Source organism: Pantherophis guttatus, chromosome 1 (genome assembly GCF_059756535.1).
Source record: "Pantherophis guttatus breed Tessera chromosome 1, ASM5975653v1, whole genome shotgun sequence".
Classification (NCBI taxonomy): domain Eukaryota; kingdom Metazoa; phylum Chordata; class Lepidosauria; order Squamata; family Colubridae; genus Pantherophis; species Pantherophis guttatus.
The window spans coordinates 265,771,312-265,799,032 of NC_142063.1; the positions used below are offsets into that span (position 1 = coordinate 265,771,312).

At 34.5% G+C, this 27,721-nt stretch overlaps 1 protein-coding gene across 12 annotated transcripts in view; it reads right to left on the reverse strand.

Moving 5' to 3' along the window:
* The window catches only part of SYNE1 (spectrin repeat containing nuclear envelope protein 1), a 309,363-nt gene that overhangs the window by 140,471 nt on the left and 141,171 nt on the right, over nucleotides 1-27,721 (reverse strand). For 11 of the 12 annotated variants that reach the window (XM_034419047.3, XM_034419038.3, XM_034419042.3 and 8 more), the window contains 21 exons: nucleotides 26,661-27,017; nucleotides 23,236-23,372; nucleotides 21,808-21,985; nucleotides 20,073-20,255; nucleotides 19,319-19,462; nucleotides 18,066-18,221; nucleotides 16,701-16,865; nucleotides 15,097-15,269; nucleotides 14,230-14,383; nucleotides 13,018-13,161; nucleotides 12,473-12,637; nucleotides 11,694-12,011; nucleotides 10,307-10,462; nucleotides 8,728-8,898; nucleotides 7,277-7,603; nucleotides 5,989-6,141; nucleotides 5,469-5,636; nucleotides 3,824-4,000; nucleotides 3,127-3,273; nucleotides 1,653-1,778; nucleotides 803-979 (listed from right to left, as the gene is read on the reverse strand). In XM_034419047.3, coding sequence (XP_034274938.2) covers nucleotides 803-979; nucleotides 1,653-1,778; nucleotides 3,127-3,273; nucleotides 3,824-4,000; nucleotides 5,469-5,636; nucleotides 5,989-6,141; nucleotides 7,277-7,603; nucleotides 8,728-8,898; nucleotides 10,307-10,462; nucleotides 11,694-12,011; nucleotides 12,473-12,637; nucleotides 13,018-13,161; nucleotides 14,230-14,383; nucleotides 15,097-15,269; nucleotides 16,701-16,865; nucleotides 18,066-18,221; nucleotides 19,319-19,462; nucleotides 20,073-20,255; nucleotides 21,808-21,985; nucleotides 23,236-23,372; nucleotides 26,661-27,017 — 3,876 coding nt within the window. The remainder of the gene's footprint in view (nucleotides 1-802; nucleotides 980-1,652; nucleotides 1,779-3,126; nucleotides 3,274-3,823; nucleotides 4,001-5,468; nucleotides 5,637-5,988; nucleotides 6,142-7,276; nucleotides 7,604-8,727; nucleotides 8,899-10,306; nucleotides 10,463-11,693; nucleotides 12,012-12,472; nucleotides 12,638-13,017; nucleotides 13,162-14,229; nucleotides 14,384-15,096; nucleotides 15,270-16,700; nucleotides 16,866-18,065; nucleotides 18,222-19,318; nucleotides 19,463-20,072; nucleotides 20,256-21,807; nucleotides 21,986-23,235; nucleotides 23,373-26,660; nucleotides 27,018-27,721) is intronic. The other variant, XM_034419043.3, reaches the window with a different exon arrangement.

Consider the following 27,721-nt stretch of genomic DNA (forward strand, 5'->3'; position numbering starts at 1 on the left):
TGCCATGCCCTGTCCTAATGTCATACTTTAGAAGTATTTCCCTTTACACTTTTCCAGGTCTGGAAGTAGCTATTCTTAAACATATTCTTTAATTAGATATTAGTTTAGCTAAACAGATTCCCAAATACTAAATCTCTTCAGCAATAATGCTGAACCCCTCTGCTTGCTGTAAATAGTTTTTCTTCCTTGCATAAATTCCATGTGATCATTTGATTCTTCTTCCTACTAATTCAATACCTTAGTGCTGGAATATACTGTTGTATATATTCCATTTTCAGAATTCTTTGGACGAGTAACTGTAATTGCAACATCATATACTTGCAATTTTATGTACCGGCACTTGATTTTATCATTTATTTCCTGAAATTTTATTTTCTTGCGTCTTTTTTATTAGGTTAAGAGAATCTCTTATTTACAAATTATAGTGGATTTTATGGAAACAAATTCAGTTACAGAATTCAAAAATGCTTTTCAATTCTGTAACTTCTAAAAACAATGTAACCTAAATGATAAAATGCCATTCCTGTTCCAATTCTTTCTGAGTGCCTTCATTTGTTCAAAATAAATAATATAGAACAGCAAGGCGCATGTTTCAAATGAACTGTAAGAAAAGTGTCTGGGTTTCTGAAGTGTAGCAACTTTGCTGCAGTTCATTAAAGCAGTGGTCTTTTTCATGTTTCTATCTGAGCTTTAAAAATGTTACTGCTGGTTAATTTTCTATTGTCACAAAGAAGCCAGACAATTTCAGAAGTAAACTATTAATTATGTATTTCTTCTTAATAAAACAAGAGATGCTCCTTACCTTCACCTGTAAAACCATATTATGAGCAATATTTAATTCCAGCTCTGCCCCCCGTCTCTTCATATTCTGCAATTGCTGTTCTGCATCCTGGAAATAAATCCAAAGTTCCTCTTTCATTTGCTTTATTTCTTCCCAGCCCTGAGCAAGATACTGGGAGTTCATTATCCTATCTTCAATCTGGAAAATACAGGGAGGAATAATGGAAATTTTAATGTAATTAATTCAGAGCTGTCTTAGATGTACACTATCCATTTATGTAGGTCAGGAGATTTATATTAGAAGGGGGTGGGGAGACAACCTATAAGAGTGGAAGATAAACAGAGCATGCATAAGTCTATAATGCTCATGTTATATGAGTTCTATGCACATGAATTCTATACAAAACAGTTGTAACCATCCTTATAACAGTTATACGTCAATGAAGATTCAATCTGAAAAAAATGTAAATTAAAGTAATGTAAAGTCAGATGAACCTCATTGTCAGGAAACAACAGATTTTTCTTAAAGAATTAAACATAACAAATGAATATCTTTGAATTCTGTCCCGACTTATATTCTTTCCTCTTTCTTTATTATCTTTCATTCTGGAGTCTAAGGAACCAACTTCTGCAAGCATGGCTGTAAGCATGTTTCTTTATTACCTAATTACCTAATTGGTGAGAAAGTAAGATAATCACATGTCTAAGAAGAATGAGAGAACAGCTGCTACAATTTATCCCATACAATCTCCTTTGTTAATTGAAGTACAGTAGTCATCTCTTCAAACCAATATCACCTAATATGAACCTGTAAAAAACATAATTACATGTCTAAGAAGCATTACAAACAGCTGTTATAGTTTATCCCATACCGTTTGTTTTGCTACTTGAATATCTGTTGCTGCACTTTTTACTGTGCTGCTTGATAAATCATCAATGGAGCATAATAGATCCAAATAGGTGTTTGCCTGCTCTTGCATGGCTCTAAAATGTTTAACCTAAAAAGAGTAAGAAAAGATTATCAACAAAACATATGATTTTCAAATTCCCCTGAAAATGCTTAGGAAGTTATAAAGCATAGCAAAATAATAAACTGCTCATGGTATTGATATTAAATGACACATTTCTTTCTATAAATATTAATAAAGTAACCAAAGAGACTCTGTATTGATTATGCATCTACATTGTGCACAACATTAAAAATATGAATAGTTCAGATTACATTTAACTTTCTAATTAAAAGTAACTTTGACTTCCACAGATCTCTCTCTCTCTCTCTCTCTCTCTCTCTCTCTCTCTCTCTCTCTCTCTCTCTCTCTCTGTGTGTGTGTGTGTGTTATGTAACTTTCAATGGATTACCCAACTGAAGTTTGGATCATTTATTGGCTTCACTGAAGAAAAAGGACAATTTTGCTTCTTACTGCAGAATTAAAAACAACAGTCTGACTGTCTAAACACACTATTCTTCATCTGAATGCAGCAATCACTGATTGGTTTCTTTCTGTAGGATTATAATCTGAAATATTATCTTTTGAAGTCTATTCTGCTAAAAGAAAAATGTGCTTTTATATTTGCAGAGTAAGCTTAGAAGAATTATTGGTGTGTAGTAGAACACAATAGAAATGCCATTAGGTTTCATCGATTTATTCCACGTTAAATTTATAAGCAGGATATTTTAAAGGTTCAAGCTTGGTAAATACCCAAAAATATCATTTTGGAAAAATGATCTCAGATTAAAAGTAGCTAGTAAAATAAGCATAGTTGTTATCATGTGCATTTCTCTCTGTTTGTATGTCTTTATCGCATTTATTAGTTATAACGTAATCAATTTAACAAATGCCGTAAACAAGTGAGCTTGTTTTGCTTAGTGCAAAATTGTGTGATTGTTTTCAGGTCACTGGGCAGGAATGAAGAGGCTTTTGATGATCAAAAAACATGCTTAACATTTTTTAAGAATCTGGGGGCCCTATAATACACAATGAGAGTGAGAATTATGGCTGGAATTATATCATACGTTTACCCTATTCATTGAGTTTGTTCAAGGAGGTTCATCTACACTTGACCTAAGATTGTCTTCTGGGAAAGCAGAGTTGATACTTCTAATGGCCTTATCAATCTCTGGAATATAATCCATGTCCTTGCTGATATTTAAAAACTCTTTAAGAAGAACCTGCAGCTCAAATAAGTAGCCTTGGCTGTTGAAAAAAATTAAGGTCAAACTTAATTTCTTGGATAGGAGATATTGGAAAATTACAGGACTGAAGGCTAGAGTAGATAATGAAAAGGGGAGGGTGGAGTGGAGTGAAGTAAAGAGGAGAGGAATATTTCCACTTAGACTGCTGATACCTGCTTAATGGCATCTGCTGAACTAGAAGGTCGATGAGGATTGGTCTTTAACTCTGGACAAACTGTACAGAGCCAAGCTTGGCATTGCTGAAGAGTATCCTGATGGTTAACATGTTTCTGGAGTTCATGCTCCAAACTTTGATATACCTACAAGAAATAAGAATAAGAAGTAAGAATTCCTTTAATATTAATGATTATTACTAACTGAAAATGGACTCTTGGCCAAAAATATAGTCTAGCTGATTAAATTGAGTGCTAGACTATAGAAATCATTGAACCTTTATAATGCTAATTAATATAAAATGAATATTCCCTATACATTATTCCAAAGTTTGTCTTGAAATATTCTACTTTGGTAAATATCTATGGAGATTCTCAATCATCCAGGTCATGGTTGTTCCTAAGGTGCTTTTTGAAGAGGCAACTGGACTTTGTTTTTCCTTGAAGACTGAGGAAGTTACTTGGATGAGAAGCAAAACGTCTTCAAGGAAAAACAAGTTGCCTTTTCAAAAAGCAACTTTGGGACTACTTTTGTAAATGTTTTCAAGCCCCCACCCGCCCCAATTGTTATTAAATTCATTTTTCAGAAACTGTTAAGAAACCATTCCAGTATCTTATTATGTTGAGCCAGTTTCTATCTAATTGCCACCACTTGGTTCCTGTATCCTCTGCCAAGTATTAAAAGATTGATGCTTACTTTTTGAGTTGTGCTACAGATGGCTGAATAGCTATCTCTCGTTCCCTGCAGCTGGGTTTCTATATTTTGTTTAAATTTTGCTTGGAGATGTTCTGCACACTCTTTGATTAAAGAATCTCCCTTGCTCTTAAGGATGTTCAGGCGATCTTCAAATCCAGCAATTTCTTCCATTGTTGCCTAAAACATTATTAAATTACAAGTAGGTCAGAATGCTCTTAAATGATAGGAAAACATATTACAATTGAATGTTAATGAAAAAATGCCTAACAATATGTTACAGGAGTGTTGGAGCAGAGACTGTAAAAGATGTACTTAAATTTCTGCACTGAGTAGAGAATTTGTACCTAAACGAATTGTTGATGGTGCACTGGTTACAATGCAGTATTGCAGGCTAGTTCTGCTGACTGCCGGCTGCCAGCAGTTTGGCAGTTTGATTCTCACCAGCTCAAGGTTGACTCAGCCTTCCATCCTTCCGAGATCATCAAAATGAGGACCCAGACTGTTGGGGGAAATATGCCGACTCTATAAACTACTTAGAGAGGGCTGTAAAGCATTGTGAAGTTGTATATAAGTCCAAGTGTTATTACTATTGCTAAATGTCATTTTCCTAGCTTATGACACTATTTATGAACTGACCAGTTAATTCTAAAAATATCATCAGGAACCCTAATTCATTTGTTCATTTGTGAAAGTTTTTTTAAAATACACGACTAAGCTTTTTATAATTTTATAATATTATACATTTTTTTAAAAAAAACCTTTTCATTCCCCTTTATCTTTTTTTTAAATTACCAAGAGAACTTAGTAGTTAGCAGTACATAAAATCTAATAAAATGAAACATTTTCTGTAATTTATGAGAAAAACCTGTATAAGATAATAGTCTACAAACCAGTGGTGGGTTTCAAATTTTTTAGTATCGGTTCTGTGGGCATGGTTTGGTGGGCGTGGTGTGGCTTGGTGGGCATGGCTTGGTGGGCATGGCAGGGGAAGGATACTGTAAAATCTCCATTCACTCTCCAATCCAGGGGAACGTTACTGCAAAATACCCATTTCCTCCCGATCAGCTGGGACTCAGGAAGCAGAGAATAGATGGGGGCGGGACCAGTCAGAATTTTTACTACCGGTTCTCCGAACTACTCAAAATTTCCGCTACCGGTTCTCTAGAACCTGCTGAAACCCACCTCTGCCACAAATATAGGAAGCTGTAAACAAGATCTTACATTTTTAATCAACTAAAAATATAGGATTATTTATGTATTACAAAGACTGCATATAATGTTTACTGAAAATCATCTAGTGTTTGAGGAAGGTGGTAGTCTTTTTCTTACGTATAGAAACACTGAATATATATGGTTTCTATGTACACCTGTATATATATCATTATTTTCCTATCTGTAGACAGTAATAAAAATAACTAATTGTCAAAATCTTAATTTGATTTATTTAAATGTTTGCTGTCTTGGTTTTAAAAAAAAACAATAGAAAACAATTTATATAGGGTGTATTTTCTATTTTCTTTTCAACTGTTGAGAAAACTTTTCAAAGAACATTTATGAATATTAGAAGACAAACAGTTCTTTACTTGAACTACAAAGTATAGTAACCATCTCTTCTACTAGAGAGTTGTTGATTATGTAGACCTACCTTGTGACTGGCTAATTGTTGTGTTATCACTTCTAGATCACTGTTCTCCATGAGTTCAGGGGTAATCAGCCTGCTGGACATCTGCAATAACCACTTTTCTACTTCCTGTAAGACACTATTATAGTCCTCATGTTGTTTCACTTTCTGCTCCAAGCTTGCGACCTGCAACTGCATTAACAGAAATCAGATACTTTTCAGTTGTTTTAAATGAGAATAATCTCAGATCTTCATTCTTAAAAGTTCAACTGCCCAGTTTTCTTACTCATCAGTATGACAATCCTTTTTTATTTCATTTGTAAACTGCTACCTTAAATAAGGTATTTTATATGATGTTGACTCATCTCTCAACACAAGATCAGGTTCAACAGGATTTTAAGAGGTTCAAGAATTACTCTCAGAATACAGAAGTCTCTTCTCATAAATAAAATATAGTTAGATTAATTTAGATAATCCATATTACAAACATAAATTTACTTTTAATAAAAAGTATTAATATTGTATATCTGGTAAAAAAAAGTACCTTTGCTATGTTGCAGAGCTCCTGGTATTCATTCTGAAGTTTTTGAATATTCTTATCTATATTAGTGTCACAGATCAATTCAAGAAGGCTTTCTCCTTTTTCCACAACAGATTTGATTAAAGGTTCGTGGGATAGGATGGTCTGCTGCACTGTCTAAAATTAAAATCCAATTAAATATTTTTAAAAATACAATGTAAGAAAAATAAATACAGATTTATTTTTGAAGAAAAGAGAGAAAATCACATTCTGTTTATAGGACAGAACTCAGCAAAATATATATCATCTTAAATAGGGGTGGGTTCTACTTACCTTTACTACCGGTTCGCAACAGGGCCTCTTGCTTCGCTTGCTTGCGCGTGTGCTCTTCTGCACATGCACAGAAGCATTCTGATGACGTTGGGTCAGTGGGCGAAGCCTCCCTCCGGTTTTACTACAGGTTCTATAGAACCGGTGCGAACTGGGGGCAACCCACCACTGATCTTAAACAAATAACCTCATTTGATGTTTGCGCCTTTCAAAACTTTATCACAAAGGTGATAGAAGGAATCTTGTATTTTCCCATTATCTAGCTATCATCTATCTATCTATCTATCTATCTATCTATCTATCTATCTATCTATCTATCTATCTATCTATCTGTAAAAAAAATCTATGTGGTGGCATTTGACACAAGAGATCTTTTGAAAAGCAAACAAAGGGAAAAACTTGATAAATCTCCACTTTTTAGATTAAAAAAAAAAGCCCTGGTTGCCCAGTGATTAGAATGCAGTACTGCAGGCTAACTCTGTTCATATTGCCAGGAGTTTGATTTTCTCAATCCTGACCGGCTCAAGGTTGACTCAGCCTTCCATCCTTTCAAGGTCGGTAAAATGGGAACTCAGATTGTTGGGGGCAATATGCTGACTCCGTAAACTGCTTAGAAAATGCTGTTAAGCACCGTGAAGTGCTATATAAGTCTAAGTGCTATTGTTATTAGAACAAGGATTTAACATTCACAATGTGAAGATTAGTCAGGAAAAAGAATCTCACTAACCAGGGAGATGCAGGGACACTGGAAAGTGTTTCTTGGATCACATTGCATGACTGCAGTTTAGGGAGATCACTGAAATTTTGTGATGGTCTGCTCATTTAATGATTATATTGATAATACTATGTTTAAGAATGGGTATTTAATAAGAAAGCATCAGTAAAATTTAGATTGTCAAACTGGATATCTGAAAATATCTAGGGGAATTAAGTTTCTAATTGAAGAATCCTTTCATTTTGTAAGGCACAATATTATCTTTACCTTGTATTTTGATAATTGTGCCTTCTTCTCATATAATTCCATTTTGGGATCCACTGTATTATGCAGTATGATTTGATAATCTGTTAGCCACTGTGTCTGTACTTTGTATTTATCTAAGAATTCCTTTGTTAAGTGAAGACATTTCTCTACGGCTGTACATTCCTTTCTGATAGAACAAGTCATTTCATCAAGTTGTTCTACATAATCACTGATTTGTTTCTTTAGTTGTTCAGCTTCATTTTCCTCAATGTACTTAATAGCTCTTTCTCCCTTCTCTCGGGCGGATTTGAGCAAACTGTGACCAACTTCCATGTCACTCATGAGATCCTGTGAACAAAAAATGCACAATATTTAAAAGTAAAACAAATCATTTATGGAAATTCAGAGTGCAAAGATATTCTATTGCTAGAAATTGGTTCACTTGATCACATTTTGATTTACCTGAATTCAAACAGGATTTTTGATCATGCACAGAGCAGTTCAAATTCTCTCTGAGGCATGAGCAATCAACCAGGAAGATGTAAATTATAACATTTTGTCAAAATCAGACGATAATTAAATTAAATTAAATAATTTAAAGCAATTTAAGCCAACAAGATTATAGTTGTCTTAAAGTGGACATTACTTAATATTTAACCCTACTTGTATTTGGCCACAGAGTCGGCAGCTCTTAATTAATGTTTATGTGTGAGTAGAAGTGATAAGGTAACAAGACATCATCATGTGTATCTATTTTTTGGTGTAGCTTTCAATATATCCTTCTTACATATTATTGATATAATTCCAATTATGTCTCCATAGGTGCTTCTATATATTATCATGGAAAAACAGAATATTTTCAGGTTACATGGCATATAAATTTAATAAATAAAAAAATAAATAAAATTTAACTAGCAGTTTACACATCAGTATTTCTATAGTAATTTAATTATTGCACAGAAATGCTTATTTAGCATTTTAAAAAGATTAAACTGAAAATTATGGAAAGATATACAAGCTTTAAGGAAAATGCCATATCATCTATTGTCAGTATTTCAAATTCTAAAACACTATGTTATTTAAACAGAGCATCTTTCAAATAGTATCCTAGAATTCTTGCTATATCTCAGTTTATCATCAGTTTTGTTAACATTTCTTTGAATAAAAAGCAGTGTTGAACAATCTGCCTTGCTATTTCAGTTCTCTCTCTCTCTCTCTCTCCAGGTATTGTACTATTTCACAGCAAAATAGCAGGCTCCAAATCTCATTCTTAATTGCATTTCATTCTCTAAAATATCTCTATAAATCCAGTATTTCTATAAATCAATGCAAAAGTAATTTTCTAATGTAGGTAGTTTGAAATCCACTGTTCATAGATTTCTACATCCCTGTAGTGCTACATTTATGATATAAACATTAATGTCATATATAGTTATATTAGATATGCAGTGACAAATTGCAATTGAGTTTACCTCAAGTTTCTGCATTTTTTTCTCCATTAATGCTCTTTCCGCTACATCACATTTTGTCACAACATTTCTGAATTTCCTAAGGATAGCTTCAGACCAGTTTTTGTAAGCACTGAAAGCTAGTTCAGATTCTTCCAAACTTCGCATTTCTTCTTCTAGGAATTTTATTTGTTCCTGCAAGCAGATGAGAAGTGAGACTTATTATTCATTCACACCTCTATTAAACCCACAAAATATTGTATTTATCAGTGAAATGCAGCATACAGTGGAGAAATCAACTGCTGCTATTAAATCTTTCTTAATATAAACTAGACAATTCTTATGGAATATGGAAACATAAACATTGGTTGTCTTAGTTCACACACACTTAGAAGGCAAAATTATGCCCTGTTTATGCTGATAATTCAATACTCCTTCAATGTTTATGGGTATAAAAATGTCTCATATGCTGAAAGGCTAATTGAACTTTGATACTACCTCTAAAATGACATTGTCTTGTCCCAATATTGCACACCTCCTGGTCTGACATAGACAGATGACCAAGGATGCAGAGATCTGCACGTGCTTCCATTCACAAGGGACTCTGTGATCACGCAACATAACATGTATGCAAGTAGTATTTCTTTGCTCAGAAATCTATTCTCAGTCTGTGGATTACAAGGAATAGGGCCAGGAAACTGTACAATGAAGGTAGAGTTACCAATGTGCCTGAGAAAACCCTTTCACATGTAGTTACATTTTAAGTCTTAACAATATGTTGAAAAAATTGCAACAATGAACTCACAGATGCTATAAGAATTAATTTGATTTCTTCAGAAAACACTGGTTATTTTTTAATCACCATTTCTATAGGTAATCCTTGATTTACAACCATAATTGAACCCAAAATTCTTCGCTAAGCAAGACAGTTGTTAAGTGAATTGTGCCCCATTTTATGATCTTTCTTGCCACAGTTGTTAAGTAAATCATTGCAGTAGTTAAATTAGTAGACTAGTTGTTAAGTAAAAATATCTTTCCCATTGACTTTGCTTCTAAGAAGGTCGCAAAAGGTGATCTCAGGACATTGTAACCGTCATAAATACAAGTCAGTTGCCAAGCATCTGAATTTTGATCACGTGACCACGGGGATTCTGCAACAGTTGTAAGTGGGAAAAACAGTCATATGTCACTTTTTTTCAGTGTCATTGTATTTTTGAACGGTCACTAAAGCAACTGTTGTAAGTCGAGGACTACCTTTATTTCCTGAATTATCAGTTCTTATATAAAAAGAATTAGAGCTCTTGCCTTAGAACATGAGTTGTAAAATAGATAAAAATTATAAAGGCAGATTGAGAGTAGTTCAGTGTAATATAAATGACTGAAACTAATTCTAGTCTAATCTTACAGTTGAATATTAATAGTTGGTGAGTGATCCTTAGTATAATATTTAGCTGTATAATTAAATCTTCAGACATACAGAAATAAGAGAAGCAGAATGACAATCATTCCTAAAAAATAAAGCACTTAGAAGTATATCTAAAAATAAATCACTGAATCTTTCCCAATTATTACATAATACTTTCAGAACATTTTCACTATTTACCAGTACATGAAGAACAAGAGTTTGGTATCGAGAAGCAAGTTGAGTTGCTTGTCTTCCCATTCTACTAGAAGTATGAATTTCCTCCAGAAAATGCTGTGCCAACAACCCGACTTCCTCAACTTCGTTTTTATAGACTGTTATTTCTTCATGACAATTCTGAAATAAAGAAATATTTTTAAAGTATTTCAGAAATGACATAAATGTGATTTATAGAACTCTTAAAAATAACAAAAATATGGAAACATGAATATCAATTTATAAAATCAAGAATTATAAACCTGTGGTTTTAATTTACAGAATATTTATAGACTATTTTTGCTGCACACACATATGTTACATACATACACATATGTTATATACACATAAGTAACATACACATATGTTACTCTTTTTAGTTATTAAATAGAAAACTTGGTGAAGCAGAATCTTGTTGTTGCATAGGTGGTACTAAATACATTTTTATGAAGGTGTTTTTCTTGTTTTATTGTACATTAGCTTTTCATATATCAGTCAGATCTCATATGTAAATCCAAAAGGCCTACTCTGTCTTTGTTCTCAAATATTCAAAGATTATTTCATTGACTGATACAAACTCCCTTTCTTCTTACCCAAAAGACTTTCACATAGTTGATTCTACTGCTTTCTAATGTTTCTAGTTCTTCTCATTAACATAACCCATTTATCTGTCTATACTTTGAGCCTATATAAAAGATACATAATTAATCTGAGTTGTTGTCTGGTAAGGAAAACAGGAAATGGCATTTTGCTGCAAACTTTGATGCAAACTAAACTAATGAACATTTCTCAAATTAAATGAAGATTTATTTTGTTTTTATCAATTTGAAATTTGAGGCACAGTTTTACTGTATAAAGATTCCTTGCTATACTTTGGATTACAAAAGCCGCATAAAAATCAGTAGGAACATTCAGATGTGGTAGTGAGAAAGAAAAAGAACATGTTTGGAAAAAAGGACACAAACAATCCATTTCTATTATTTCCCCAAAACAAATACTTTAAAAATAGAGTGGGAGCCCTTATTCCCAATAGCGATATGCTTAGTATACTGGTAGACTAAAGAGACAATAAGGTGGATCAAAACTGAAGTACACTTAATATAGCTAAGCTTAATATTTCCTCCCTTTCTCTCTCCGTCCCTCCTTTCCTTCCTCCCTTCAAAAAATATACTGTACAAATTCATATACTGTACAAATAGGTAATCTATGCTTATACCAAACAATAATAATATGTCGTATTTAGTTTAAGAATATAAAGGTATAGATTGAAATGAATGTCAGCTTTCAATTGTATGAATTATCAATGACTGCAATAAACAGAAAGAAAAGATTACTGGTGCTCATATATTGTATAATATTGTATAATCCTCACCTTCAACTGCTGAAGCTGGATTTCCTTTGTGGCTCGGTCAGATTGCCGGCTAGTCCTGATATTAACTTTCTCCTCCAGAGTTTTGAGCCATTGATCCATCTTCAGAAATTTATTCTCCATCAGTTTTAGTCTACTTAAAGTAGTATTCAGTTGTATCCTAACGTCAGAAAGCTTGTGTTGGTAGACTGTCCAATCTTGACGGAGAGACTCCAATACTCTTTCCTCCAACTGGGGTGTACCCCATGGGATTACTTCTTCTCTAGCATGGAGTGTTGCATTAAGCAATGCTTGTCCTTCAGCACAATGTACCTGTAATTCCTGAAATGCAAAAATATTGCATATTATACTTTCTAAACCAGATTTTTGTCCTAGATTGTTTAAGGTAAAATTGTTTCTACAAACCCGGAAAAAAATATAGTTATTATTTCCAAATTATTTTCTAACCATGCACAGCTCTATAGAGGATCAGAATTTTACATAATATACCAAATTAATGCAAAATAGTAATTTTTATTTGCAAGCTCAAATGGTTGATTGCTGTTAGTTTAGAAACAATATAAATTTGCTCAAAATAAGATTTTTATCTGCACTAGACAAATTTAAAACATTAAAAGATGGCCTAACAAAGACTGGCTGTCTTAGCATTTGGTATTGATACTGAAACAAGATGTATCTGAAAAATAGAATCTAATGCCTGCTCCAAGTTGATTGGAGTTTAGAAAACAAAGGATAAACTGCAAGGTAATTATTATTAGGGCAACATTATTTTAAAATTCTACCTGGAGTTCTTGGAGTGTTGCTTCATATCTCTCTGTATCACCTTCAAGGTGTGATAAACAGTTGAGCTTTTCCTGTTCTTTTTCCAGCCATACTTCAAAGGCCTTCAAATTCTTTTGGTACTCTTGATGCAAGTGAACGTATCCTTCAGCTTTAGTTATTGTTTCCTATTGTTATCAGAAATATCCCGTTATGGTGTAAATCAACAGATTTTCCTGACACTGACCAAATACTGTAGGTAATGGTGATATTTTATTTCTGTAATGCTGCTCATGAGCTTAAATAAATTAGTGATTAATAAATAAATAGCTAAGAGATTAATATGCCAATCTTAGTACTTAATTTATCAAATTAAGTGACGCTATTAATAAAAGTGACCCTTTTTTAACTAATAGAAATGCATTCAAATTACACATATGCACACATATACCCAAACATTCAAATACTATGAATTTGTGGGCAAAGAAACAAAGGCATTTCTTTAACACCTTCACTAAACAATTATAGTGAAGGAGAATAAACATAGCATTGTAAAATGCGGCAATACCATTATTCTGTCTTTGAGATGCTGGTATCTCTCATGAAGGTCTTGCAGTTCAAGCTGAGTGACATAATGCTCGGTCATGCCCGTGCTTTTGACTTCAATAGCTTCCAGCAGTGTACTGTGACTAAATATTTCTTCTTTAAGTAACTGTAGAGGATAAATATCAATTTAACCACTTAAAATAATATGTATTGTAAATGATATATAATTAGAACCTAACGGAAACAAAAGGATTAACTTTGCCAGGGTCAAAACCCAGTAAGACTTTGTAATGTAGTAATTGTAGTTTTTCTGAAGCTAATCCAAAGCAAAATTCAAAACAATAGTTAACAGTCTGGATTGTGAATTAACTTTATTGACCATGAGGAACTCAGAACCTGTGCAAAAAAAAAACCAACGGAAGATTTATAGATCTCTAGAAAGGAACAGCATGTAACAAACCTGCACTTTATAATCTTATAGAATATTGCTTGATACATGTTGAAATGGACTTATCCTCTAGTCCTGTACTTTTTGACAGTTTTTTTCAGTTGTGCAATTAAGTTTTTAAATATGTGAATTAAAAAAATTAAACATTTAAACTGCCCATGTGCCCATCAGCATTCTTATATATCAGCATTATTTTATTTGTGAACTGTTGAGGCTCCTTAGGGATTTGTCAAAATAGTAACAATAATGCTATATTTGTTGATTAAACAATAAGGAGAAGTAAAAAATGAATTTAAGTTCTATTCTGAAGGTACACATGTAATCAGAACACAGACAAACATTAAGCTTTTAAAGTCTTTTTTAAATAGGAGCTATTTACATTAAAGAAATAAACTTTTTCATAGAATTGAGAAATAGACTTCAATATGCCAAGAGAAAGCAACTCCTTTGATAATATAGTATTTTTTATTCTGCAAGGGAATATCTATCATCGATCTATCTATCTATCTTTTCTTTCTCTCTCCCCCCCCCGTTTTTATTATTTTTTAATAAATAATTCAAGATGGCATACATACCTAATACTCTTTCCTCCTCTTCTTTTTTCTATAACAACAATCCTGTGAGGTGGGTTGGGCTGAGAGAGATGGCCCAAAGTCACCCATCTGGCTTTCATGGCTATAACAGGACCTCACAGTCTTTTGCTTTCTAGCCTGGTGAACCAAAATGGCTCTACTACTAAAATATGCTATTGTAATTATATATTTTTAGGATAGACTTTTTACAAACCTTAGATTTGCTGAGTGAAGATTTTTTTTCCCTCAGTTCAGAATACTGTCTTTCTGAGGCATTCATAATTGCTTCTATTTTGTCCATCCAACTACTAAACTGCTGAACATCATCTTGGTAGCTTGTCCACTTGGAGAGAGCTCCTTCAAGCTGGCTGAAATGTTAATAGTAATACATATACTTAGTTCTGTATCAGAATAATTCAATAATCTAATTCCAATTACATTATCACCAAATGGTTCTAATTATTCTATATATATTAAGAATACCTATATTACGGATGTGCAATGCATTCATAAAAAGCACTCCATATTAGAGAACTATTAAAGCAGCTGTGCTATTTGCAAGGCTTTTAAGAGTTATTTTGAAATAATCTGGCTGTCCTGGATGTCTCTGTATGTTTATACAAGCCCAGCTATTTCATTTAGCCGACATCCCCAAGTGTTTGGTCTTTTAATGAAATAGTAAAATCTGTGGAACTGGGAGAAATACCTAAGGAAATTATCATACACAACAAGAAGGAGATATTTATACCTGATCGCTGATCAACAACAATTGATTATTGATGTGTGTTGTTTGCGTGTTGTTTGCCATGTTTAAATTAGTATTTTTTGACAAAGAGAAAAGGAAAAAAGACTCTTGAACAGCTACTGTCTCTTACCATTGTTTGATGGAATTTTAATATTGTATTACATTTCAACACAGCTGACAAATAATTTGGGGGATATCTGAGAGAGTCTTGAGGAACTCCCAGGGTCCTAGGATCATTCTTAAGTAACACTGATGTAGACTATTCTCTGTAATTTGTTATGCTGAGGTTTGCATAGTACATTTTATAAATTCTTTCATACCCATATTGTGTTTTACCTTTTGCAGTGGATACACATAGACAAGAGGGAAGCCCATGTGTCCTTAAGCGTTTTCAGCTGTTGTTCAATCGCAGATGCTCCTTCTACTGACGTACTTTGCAAAACAGATTCTCCTCTTGTCACCACCATTTTCATTTGAATTTCTTTCTCTTGCTTTAATGAAAGGATTGCCTGAAAAGCAAAGAGACCCTGTTTCTATTCTTATTGTGATCCTGTACCTTTTTCCAATTATTTATTTATATATTTGGGTCCCATCTTTATTATTTGTAGCAACAGCACTTAGATTTATATACCGCTTCACTGCTTTACAGCTCTCGGTTTACAGAGTCAGCATATTGCCCCCAACAATTTGGGTCCTCATTTTAGTGACCTCAGATGGATGGAAGTCTGAGTCAACCTTGAGCCTGGTGAAATTCCAACTGCCAAATTGCAGTCAGTCAGCAGAAGGAGCCTGCAATACTACATTCTAACCATTGTGCCGCCGTGGCTCATGTACAAATAATTCAATGCAGCAAACAATCCAATACACCTTCCTCCTATTTTCTTAAATATTTCCTCACTTTCCTCGCTCTCTACTTTTTTTTAAGGGCTTTCCAAACAGGAAATTTGATTTTAAAAAATGTTGAGGAAAATGTTATTAGTGAAAAAATTTAACAAAACTGTAGTTTTCAGAAAGAATATTTACAGTTTTCTAGAAGTAAAGGAGTTTTTATCTGTTGTGCTCATTGATACCTGGGTATTTCAGCAATTAAGAAAGGACAATGAGACTCTTGTACACAGCAATATTTTTGGTCAAGTAAAAGTCTGCTCCAATACTTTAAAAATAAACAAACCGTTAGGTAGCCGTAACTACCTGAGAAACCACATTAATCACTACAAGATATAGATTACCATAAAGCAATCCACAATTTTAGTATGGGAAATAGAATTCAAATGTTTAAATTAAAAATTTTTTTTATAAAGGTACAGTCCAGATACGTTATTACTTAAAATTGATTGAGCCAGTATAAGAATGTTGCCCTGCTGGGGATTTATACTTTGGGAGTCAGATTATTTAGCAACTAGGAGACCATACATGTGCCCATAGCAGTACTGACCCCAAATCCCAACTGTTTGCAAACAATCAAATAGTTGATTGAATAAGTCTCCAACTATTTCAACACTAAGCTGATTTTTTTTTTTTTTTTGCTAAAACCATTTGGTTAAGTAAAGTATATAATATAAATAACCAACCAAGTAAATAAATAAAATGTATAATAAGTTAAACTGCTTAAAATCTACCACTCAATATATATACACTATATATATATATATATATACCATGTCTGTCTGTCTGTCTGTCTGTCTGTCTGTCTGTCTGTCTGTCTGTCTGTCTGTCTATCTATCTATCTATCTATCTATCTATCTATCTATCTATCTCTATCTCTATCTCTATATCTATATCTATATCTCTAACTAACTAAGTAACTCTTGGAAAAAATACATATATAATTTTATATAATTCATTTTACACTATTGGACAATATAATATAAATCAATGAATAAAATCATTTAGAATGGGAATCCTGAGGTGTAGGATTCTTTGACATCTTATCTGCTTACCTCAAGCTTTGCCATTCTATTATCGAGGGCGTTTTTGTCTGCCGTGGGACAGCAGTAAGATTCAAGCACCTGAATTGTATCTGCCATCCAGTCCTGAAGCTCCTTCAGCCCGTGAGAGAACTGTTGGTGCTCTGCTACTATTCTGTCCATTCTGGAGACCTTTTCCTTAAATTCATACAGATGTTAACATTACCAACCATTCAGATAATCTATCATTCCACTAGAGTTGAAAAAAAAAATCAGAAAGGGAAATCTCAGAAAACTAAGTTCAGAATGAGTAAACGGGCAAAATTTTAACTGCCCCATTTTTCCTCCTCTGTGTTTCTCCAGGATTCACATATCACTTACAGCACTGAATCCAGAACTAAAATTTGCTTGGAACTAGACTACTGTACACGTTTGACATATCTAAGGAATGTGGCTGGGTGATTCTTTTGATTATACTTTTTAAATCCTTCTTGCATTTATAAAAATCACATGTGGCAACAAGTTATGGATCCCAGTACAGATAATTTTTTTAAAAAGTTACGTATGCATTGGATACACTTGTTAATTATATAGTATGAACATTTTATTCAGTTCGATATGCATTATTTATCAGTGGGATAGGCCTGCCCCACCCATGCCAGCAGAGTAGGCTTGCCACAGATCCCATTGGTCAAGGAATTCCAGCAGGTGGTATCCAGGAAAAGACCCTTCTCTGCTATGGTTCCAGCCCGATCTGCCCCCAACCTCCTGACCTTCCATAAAGGCCTGAAGATCTGGCTCTGCCAGCTGGCCTGGGGCCCCAATGAAGGAGTATCACACTGGAGATGACTGATGAACCATTAGTAGATCCCACATTTCCCCTCCCGGAGCCTTCCCCTTGAATTCTCATATATATATATATGAGGGGAAATGTGGGATCTATATATATGGTTTTACTGTTTTTAATGGTGTAAGCTACCCAGAGTTGCCTCATGGCGAGATGGATAGCAAATAAATTTAATAAATAAAATAAAATAAACTTATATATGAAAAGAATGGTAAACTGGTGACCCACCCAAGGTCTTCATTTTATAACGATTCAGGAGATCATGCGTAAGATGAGCAGTGCATTCTTCTTTCTTCTGCTGGTTAGGCCTTGGATTTATTAGTTTAAAAGTTCACAATGTTCCTTTCTTACAAAATGATACCTGTCTGTTTCCTGTTTCTTAATGTAATATTTCTCTTAATACAGTATGCCTTCAACCATACTGGTTTTAAAATACAGATACAGAATACAGAATACAGAAGCCATTTCATAAACAGATATGCAGCATTTCAGAAGGCAGGCTTCTATTTTTTACTAGATTTGTTGCATAAAAGCACATATAGGAGCATTACCTTTGTTAGGTTGCTCAGAGCAAGATAGAAAGATGATAGCTGAGAAACTCTGTGCACAAAGTTTTTGCTGGCAGCTTGTTCTTCCCAAAGCTGCTGAGCTTTTTCTTTTAATCTGCTGAGCTGAGGCTCATTACATTTTATTTCTTCAAGGACAGACTGCAAAGCATAAGCACATATCTGTTTAGTACTAATGCAGGGGGGAAAAGAGCAAGCAGCAAGGAAGGTAGATGGATAGAAAAGTTCTGTTAAAGGACTTGGAAATGCTAAGCCTTTCCTAATGATCAGTTTCACACGTGACAGTGTGTATTGTTTCTTCAGCTGGGGGATTAAATACCTTTCCTCAAAATAGCGCTTCAGTTTCAAGCAGTTTTTCAGCAATCTAATCACAATATTTGTTAATGAAAAATAGGATAAAATGCCCATGACATAAACATATTAATCAAGGTTATAAACATTGTATGAAGCCTAGTCTGTTGTTATTGATCAACATTCTCTCTCTCCCACATGTGGGAGAGTGAACATGTTCTGTGAACATTTTTCTTTGCCAAGAGTGAGGGATTCTTTTTGCAGTATCAAATTAAATACCCCCTTGCAGCAATGAAGACCACATCAGCGCTGGATTGAATAGTCTGGTGTTCAACAAGATTTGAACTTTGAAATGTGATTTGCTAGATTTTCCCACAACAGATAAAATTGTCTTTGGGCTGAACATATGAATCAGCTTGTACATAAGAACATATAACCTAACGAAACATTGTCAGACAAGGAGACCCAAACTCATTGGCAGCATCACACTGTAATGAACAGGGACACACATTCAAGTTTGCAGCTGCCAGGATTGTTGGACGAGCAGGCACAAAAATAGCCAGGGAAATGATTGAAGCCTGGGAAACAGGCCCCTCATCAGTCAACATGAGTGCTGATTTACCACCAGTCTATCAAGTACTTAGAAGGCGAGGGCTGGGCAGCACAAGCAAACGACAGCTAATGACGTAAAAGCCAGCCATCAACATATCCCAATCAACATCTAAAAAGCCACTTACAACAGACACATATCACAGCACACACTCTGCTAGAGAGAAGTTCCTTGAAGATGGGCTCCAGCACAAGTCCAGAAGCTTGGAAGACAAAACCTCCGGCCCTAGTGACCAAGCCATATTTGATCCTGGGACGTGTATTCACCTTCATTCGTAAAGAAATCTATTGGTCCCAAACATGCTTAAATAAATAGAGATATCTTATCTTAATATTACCTGTAGATTCTGATGCTCTCTTCTTTTGGTGGAAAGGTCATGCAGATTATTATTACTGCTTTGCACTATTTCTTTGGTTTTATTTAACCAATCTTGAAGAGGTTCAGCACTTGTTTCAAAGTCTTTCATCTGTACCTTTAAATTCTAGAAAAAAATCAGGAGAGGCAGCATTCATTGCTAGTCCATAATTTTGGATAAAATATTTTCACCATACAGTCCAGTATCCAGAAGCCCTATTAAATCTAACATTGTCATGATATATTTCTTTGCTTAGAGAAAGAGAACCAATATTCTGACTTGCCCAAACTATTGAAACAGAATAAATGTAAGACTGTCTTTAAAGTTCATCTAGAATCTTTAGTTAATTAAAAGATAAATTAGCTTGCCAGACATATGGAACATATCTTCCCAGTATTAATTGGCTATATGGCCTCCCAGTCCTTTCGAAACATAATACAAGCTTTGGTTACTAATCTGTAAAACACAACAAAGGTCTGGGATTTCAGAATCTATCTGCCTGGCTTTAGTAATTGTTCTCAGAAAATCTTCTGTGTATTTTCCAAAATATAATTATGTTAAAAGTGACCAAAAACAAAATGGCTTTAAAAACTTTATTAAAGGTCGAGACAAAAGAGGTATAGATAAAAGATAAGATCCATCATTTAGGCTTAATGTAAGTGCAAGTACATTTAGAAGGAAAAGTAAAAAAAAAAATGGTTTCAACTTATTGATTTCTTTGTAATTGATCTCATACCTCTAAAGTTGTTTCCTTTTGGTGCAGAGTGGAAATAAATTTCTTCCAGTCCTCTTTAGCTGAGGCAATTTTGGTCTGAATGGATTTAATTTTTTCTTTAGGTAATATAGAACTTAACAGTTCTCCTTTGGATACCACTAAATTTAATTTATGTTGACCAGTCTCAGTTTCAGATAAGAATTCCTAAGCCAAAATACACACATATATAGACTAATGATAAAAATAGTAAGCAATATGTACAAACACAACATTTGCTAAAGCTAACACATAAAAAACTATAATTTATGTTGCTCATGTAACTTTTTATATCTAAGATGTAGAAAGTTTCTCTCCAATTATTGAAAGCCGAGAGAACATCTAACATCTAATATTTTCCTTCTAAAAATTATTTTAATTACATTTTAAAGCCAATATTCTATCAATAGAAACCTCCATTCTGCTTAGTTCCCTTTACTGCATTCATTAATACACATACATAAAGACAATTTGGTTGTATCATTATTGCACAATACATATGACAAAATGTTTTGGATTCAAAGCCAAATATTTCTGCGCTGGCTGAGAAATGGGAAAAGATAGAACACATATATTCCTCCGATTTGTATATTTGTACATTGCTCGTATACAAGTATAAATAAATACTGGATTCTCAGTGATTCTGTAAGTATCCATTTGTAAGTTATAAATAGTCTGGCTGTGAGGACGAAAAAGCACATTAAAAAGTTATCTTTTATATAATCAACACTTACACGATCATGGTTATTCAGAATAGTACTTAAGGACTAGGAATAAAATATTAGTGTTTATGGTGTGAACCAGAAGGCTCCACAAAATGTAATTTGGTAACTCGCAAAACATAGATTTACATTATTTCAAAAATGAATCCCGTTTTTCACTTGTTTTTTCTCATGGCGAGACTTGTTAAGTATTCCCACAGATATAGCAAGTTCCCAAAGTAAAGTACAGGTAGTCCTCGATGTATGACCACAATTGAGCCCAAAATTTCTGTTGTTAAGTGAGATATTTGTTAAGTGAATTTTCCCATTTTACGACTGTTCTTGCCACAATTGTTAAGTGAATCACTGCAATTGTTAAGTTAGTGACATGGCTGTTAAATGAATTTGACTTTCCCATTGACTTTGCTTATCAGAAGGCTACATGATCCCAGGACACTCTCATAAATATGAACCAGTTTCCAAGCATCTGAATTTTGATCACATGACCATGGAGATATTATAAAGGTTATGTGAAAAACGGTAAGTCTTTTTTTTCGGTGCCATTGTAACTTTGAACAGTCACTAAATGAACTGTTGCAAGTCAAAAACTACTTGTAAACCCTAACTGACATTTAGTGAAAGGAATCCAATTTCATAAGCAATACTTTGAGACTAGTTTGTGTCCACTAAACATAATTCAAATTAGCCACAATTTTTCTGTATTCATGTAACATGACAAGTTATGTTCTATCTACAACGAAAGCACAACCATTTGACTTCCGCAAATGCTACTTCAAAGTGGGAAACACGGGAAACAACCAGCAACACATCTGAATAGAAGCATTTTTTAATTGGATAATACTATGAAAAAATAACTTTTTACTAAGGCCCATGGAGTATATCATGGTTTTAGTTCCAGATTCTTTTCATAATAGTAAAACAAGTTTCAGATAGAAACATTCACTTTAAGTACATTTTATGAATGTTTTGAAAACGCTGGATTGAATTTGAAGAATTACCTGTATTTTCTGTATGTTAGCTGTAACATCACTGACATTTTGAGGCACATCAAAACATTTGGCAGTAGTGATTTTGGAATTGACCAGCCATTGCTGAAAATCTCTGAAGACTGCCCTGAATCTCTGTTGCAAGGCCTGTTCTTTACTTTGGCATCCCTTTGAAGCTTGTAGACAAAGACTTTGTGTACCATGTTAGACAAATGGAAATACAGATTGGGGTTATATTAGGAAGAAAGAAGTAGCTACAACTTTTCACATGATGCACCAAGGAATGTCCTTTCAAGTAAGGGTGATGAATAATGAAAAAATGACATCTGACGTGGGCAACAAAATGAAAATACATTCTTTAAAAATGCCTATATTTCACAAGACTACCAAATCTTAAAAGTTGTGAATGTTTTTATTTTGAATGTCATAAGATTTTGGAAAATATGCCAATTTTAGAAGACAGACAGATAGATATAGATAGAGTCTGTAGATAGATAAATAGATAGATAAATAGGTTGGTCGGTTGATAGATAGATAGATAGATAGATAGGAGATACACACGGAACATAAATTTATAGTACCTACAAGCACTACATTGCTAACCCCTGATTTATATGATGGTTCTCAAAAACTTTCACTAACATTGTAACGATCCAAGAAAAAAAGTTGACAACACTACATCAGACTTCATCCCAATGATTATGTTGGCCCAGGGATTTTGAGAATTGGACTTGTATTTATCTTAAGGTTATCAGGTTGAGAAAAGGTGATATATGAACTTGATATTATATCAATATTCTAATGTGTAAATATTAAGATATTTATATAAACTATTTATATAACAGATCTATATAGGGTCTTCATGAGCTAAATCAGAACAAAATAGTGTCCCCTACATTGGCATCTGTTAGCTCAAAGAGAGATTCATTTTATTTTGTACTGGTGTAATATTTTAATTTGCAGTGATTACAGCAAAACTTCACAATATAGGTGGGAACAGAGATAACCTTGTATTGGAAGCCCTTGATTTACAACCACAATTCTGTTGCTAAGCAAGGTGGTCATAAAGTGAGTTGCACCTGCTTTTACAACGTTTTTGCTGTGGTCATTAAGTGAATCATCACAGTCGTAAAGTGAATTGTGCAAACGTTAAACAAATTCAGCTTCTTCCATTGATTTTGCTTGTCAGAAGCCGGCTGGGAAAGTTGCAAATGTAACCCTGGGATGCTGAAACCATCATAAATACATGCTAGTTAATAAAACACCTGCATTTTGATTATGTGACCATGGGGTGGTAGTGGTGGTACAACAGTCATAAGTACAATAAGAAGTCATAAGTCTCTTTTTTTAAGTGCTGTTCAAACTGTTCAACTGTTTGAACAGTTACTAAACCTACAGTCATAAATCAAGAACCTCCTTTATAGAAGATGGAAAACTTACCTATTATATTCTTTAAATAACTGGGAAACCTTTCCAGAATAGGTGCTCAAGTCTTTGGAAAACCGGCAAAGATCATTTAACTGAGTCTTAATATCATCATTAATAGATTCTGCCTTTGTTAGGGCATCTAGAGTTTCCTTTATAAAACAAAACCATAATGAAAGATTATAACATAGCAGAAGTGCTCTCACCATTTTCATTTAAACTTTTAAAAAGTTTGATAGGATAGCAAAGTGCAAGGAGATCCTTGAAGTCCAACACATGGTCTGACTTGTTTCAGGGGAGGTACAGTCAATCAAACACATTATCTAAAAAAGCAAATTGGATACCAATTCTTAGATAAACCCCAGGTTTTTAAAATTTGCAAGTCACCTAGGCAAATTTTATTATTTTTTGGTAGATAAAAACTCAGTAATGAGATATATATTAGGAAAATGCTTTTTAAACTGCTTTTTAACAAACAGAGTTTGATTAACCATGAAATCTACTATGGGAATGGACTTATATAGACTACAGTGATTATTTTTCACTGAAGCAAGTAAAAAACTTTTATTGCTTTTTTGCATGCATTCTGGTCAATGTTAGGAGGAAAAATTAATAGCACATTTTGTTGTGAAAGAATAAATTCATGAACTGATTAATTAACTAAATGTTCAGATGATTGATCAGTGGAATCAGGTTTGAAAGTATGGAGATAGCCAATTAGCTCCAGTGGTTAAGGCAACAGACTTGAAACCAGGAGCCTGTGAGTTCTAGTCCTGCATTAGGAACAAAATCTGGCCAGGTGACCTTGGGCCAGTCACTTTCTGTCAACCCCATTCTACCTCACAGGGTTATTGTAGGAAAAATAGGAGAAGGAGGAAGTATTAAATGTTTGTCACCTTCAGTTATTTACAAAAGTAATGAAAATAATTATTCAAAGGTTCAATAAACCCTCTCAATCAAACGAAAGTTAAAATAAAGTCAAACTCTAGCCTCCTAAGCATTTTTAAAATCAAATAATAATCCTGGAATCTGTTGAATAAAAATAATAAACCACAATTTTCTTCTACTGGCCATATGTACATATAATAAATGCAGTAAGAAATTACACATGATATTCACAATTTAAAACAATTTTGGCATTCTCTTCTTGGAAACACAACACTTTTAAGGAAGAAATATTTTAAGGAAGACAGTGTAATTGCAAAATTGCAGCTTCTCAAGGCTTTTTGTATTGTTCCCATCTCCTTCCTCATCCATTGCCAATTATCTTTAGGCAAGTTGAAATGAAATCTCATGGTTTTAAAATTGGTCAATTGGAAAGGAGTAATGGAATAAATTAGCCTGAAGATTTAATCATAGTTTCCTAATTCCAGCTTTGATCAAAACCATGTTGTTCCACGTCCTTTCATGTGATGCTCCCCTCATTATAAAATGAAGGCCTCCCTCTTCTGCATCCATGAAATTAGAGAAGCCATTACTGAACCAATGTTTTAAATGGAATGGAAATTGCTTTAATCATATAAATTGTTTAGGAACTTGTGACACAGCCAAGTATTTTCCACATTTTATCATTAAAGGTTAGTTTGATACCAAATGATTGCTTTTACAGGTAGTCCTCAATTTACGACCACAACTGAACCCAAAACTTCTGTTGCTAAACAAGGCAGTTGTTAAGTGAGTTGTGTCCCATTTTTTGACCTTTTTACTACAATTGTTAAGCAAATTACCACAATTGTTAAGTGACTCATACGGTCATTAAGCGAATCTGGTTTTCCTCATTGACTTTGCTTGTCAGAAGCCAACTGAGAAGGTTACAAATGGTGATCACATGACCCTGGACTACTGCAACTATCCTAAATACATGCCAGTTGCCAAGCAACCAAAATTTGGTCATGTGACTATAGGGATGCTGCAACAGTCATAAGTGTGAGAACTGGTCCTTCTTTCAATATTTCAGTGCTTTGAATGGACATTAAACAAATGTCCAAATATAATTTTTCCCCCTAAGAAGAGGAAGATTTCAGTCCAATTGTCACTAGCTGGGTGTAATGCTCTAACACTTTAATTCCAAAGTGACAGGATAGTGTATAAAAGTCTTATTTCCCTTTGAACTACAGTTTCTCTAGCAGCGTTCAACATTCCTACAATACTTCCTTGTACTTTGTTTAAAGCATTGTGATTAACACCAGCTGTCTGCAATTACTGTAAGTTCGAATCTCATCAGGCTCAAGGTTGACTGAACCTTCCATCCTTTCTAAGGTAGGTAAAATGAGGACCCAGTTTGTGGGGGCAATTTTTTGTATAACCCAGTTATTGTATAAATATACAAAAGTATGAAGGCTATTGCTTAACACATTGTAAGCCGCCCTGTGTCTCTGGAGAAGGGCGGCATATAAATCAAATTAAAAAAAAAATTCCAAAGGAGTATAGGGAATGTTTCTTATGGGCAGGAAGTAGGAACAGTGAGGGCAATTGTAGAATTTGGAAAAACAAAGAGCACCCATTGCTATCCCACAAAAAACAAAGCAAACTACCAGAATATATTTTAAATTATACTAAGACTTACAAAAAAAGCCTTTTTTCACCATAAAAAAAGACTTATGCACACCCTTGAGTAAAGCATCTTGGAAAAATGAGTTAAGTAGGCTTCTCTACGCTTATTTCTGCCTCCGCTAAGAGGCTCCACTTTTTTAGTTTTTAAAAGAGAAATGAAATGCAGTGTGAATATACACAGGAAGCTGTGAAATAATTCCACAACATTAGTAACATCCTGCAGTTTTATATGTAACGCAGGTGTTTTGAAATTGTAATGACTAATAGATGCATCTGAAATTTTGAAAACATTGTGGATGCATTCACCAAGTGGTTACTCTAAGAGACAGAAACAATTACGAAGCACCCATTTCTCCCAACATGATAAGGCCGGAGTGCTCATTTCTATTTTCTCCCTTCCCTGGGCAGGTAGATAGTACTGAAATGTCCAGCGACTCATTATTTTTATTTTTGTGAATAGCTTATGAGAGCTTCTGGGAACCAGAGGGTTTTTTTTTTTTTTTTTTGGAGATGAGGGTTGGCAATAAAGATGCTACAGTACTAGAAGCTGGCACATTTTGCTTTGAAACAGTCTACTTTCTGAAACTAAAAAACATACAACAAAAAAAGTAAAAATGTAGGTGGAACAAGCACAAAGTATGTTCCTTCCTTTGGACTCCACGCTGGAGAGTTTGAGCCAGGCCAGTGCTGCAATATATTAACTTTTCAGTCGAGAGAGCATTTAAAGTTCTCGTTTTGCAGTTGTTGTGCTCTGAACTGTTTTTGTTTGAATGAGAACTCTCTTCTGTCCATTAGCAACTTCGCTTTCTTCCCACTGCACCCCTCTGCAACACACACACACCCCATCAAAGTGTAGGACAGTCTCAAACAGAAAGAAAGCAGTTTACCTTTTCTCGGTGCCAGCAGTCAACCAGCTCTTGGTCTGTGTGCTTACTGTCCAGAGGGGTCAGGCCTTCAGACCAGGTTGCAAGCAACGTGCTGAAGTGTTGCAAGGCCTCTTCCAGAAGAACAGCCTGGGCTGCAAACTCCTGCTCTGACCAGGCCATCTGACTCTCCAGTTCCTGCAGCCTGTTTCGGGACTGGAAAGCATTCTCTTCCCACTGCTTCCAGTCGGACTGGAGGGCCTTCATTTCGGCGTCCATGTCTTTGCCCCCTTGAACGCTTGTGTTCTTTTTCACGGCAGGAGCCAGCGTTTGGATCCTGTGGAGGCGACCCTCACCAGTCTGTCTGGAATCTATCAGCTCCTGCAATGGAATATCACCATGGTAACTGAAATGGCCGGGATCCACTTCAGCCGAACAAGCAAAATGCAGCATTTTTACAGAGCTGTGAACTGCTCATTCCACAACCGTTGGCAGTTTCACCAAAAGTGTGTGCAAGCCGTGCTAAAATGTAAGGGAAAAGTAAAAACAGAAGCGCAGGCAGAAACAAAACAAAGGCAAACCATGTCTAAATGAACAACAATTAACTTTAAAAGATACTTAAGAATCCTACGGAGGGGGGACAGGAGGGAGTAATATTATCTGAGAACTGCAGTACTGAGTTGTATTTTATTAAAATAAACAAGGTATCTGGTTGCTTTTAGAAGTGGCATCAGCTTAACTGAACAGTTTTGAGCTATAAGTTCAGAAGAAGCAATGGGGGATATAGCAAAAATACTTAAGCAAATCTGTCCACAATTTAGTATCATTATTTTAATGAGAAAAAAATGTTATTATGTTAAGAATTCTATGTAATACTTTGTTTTAAGTATTAGATAAAATGCCAACATTGCTACCGTGTTTCTCTGAAAATACGACCCACCCCCAATAATAAGCCCAACCCTAATTTTTGGGGGGTGGGCCTAATATTACCCCTACCCCGAAAATCAGCCCGGGAGGATGGGTGTGGCCAGCATGAGTGGTGGCGTAGGAGAGGCAACTGTCCAGCTGCAGTTGCAGCCTGCTAG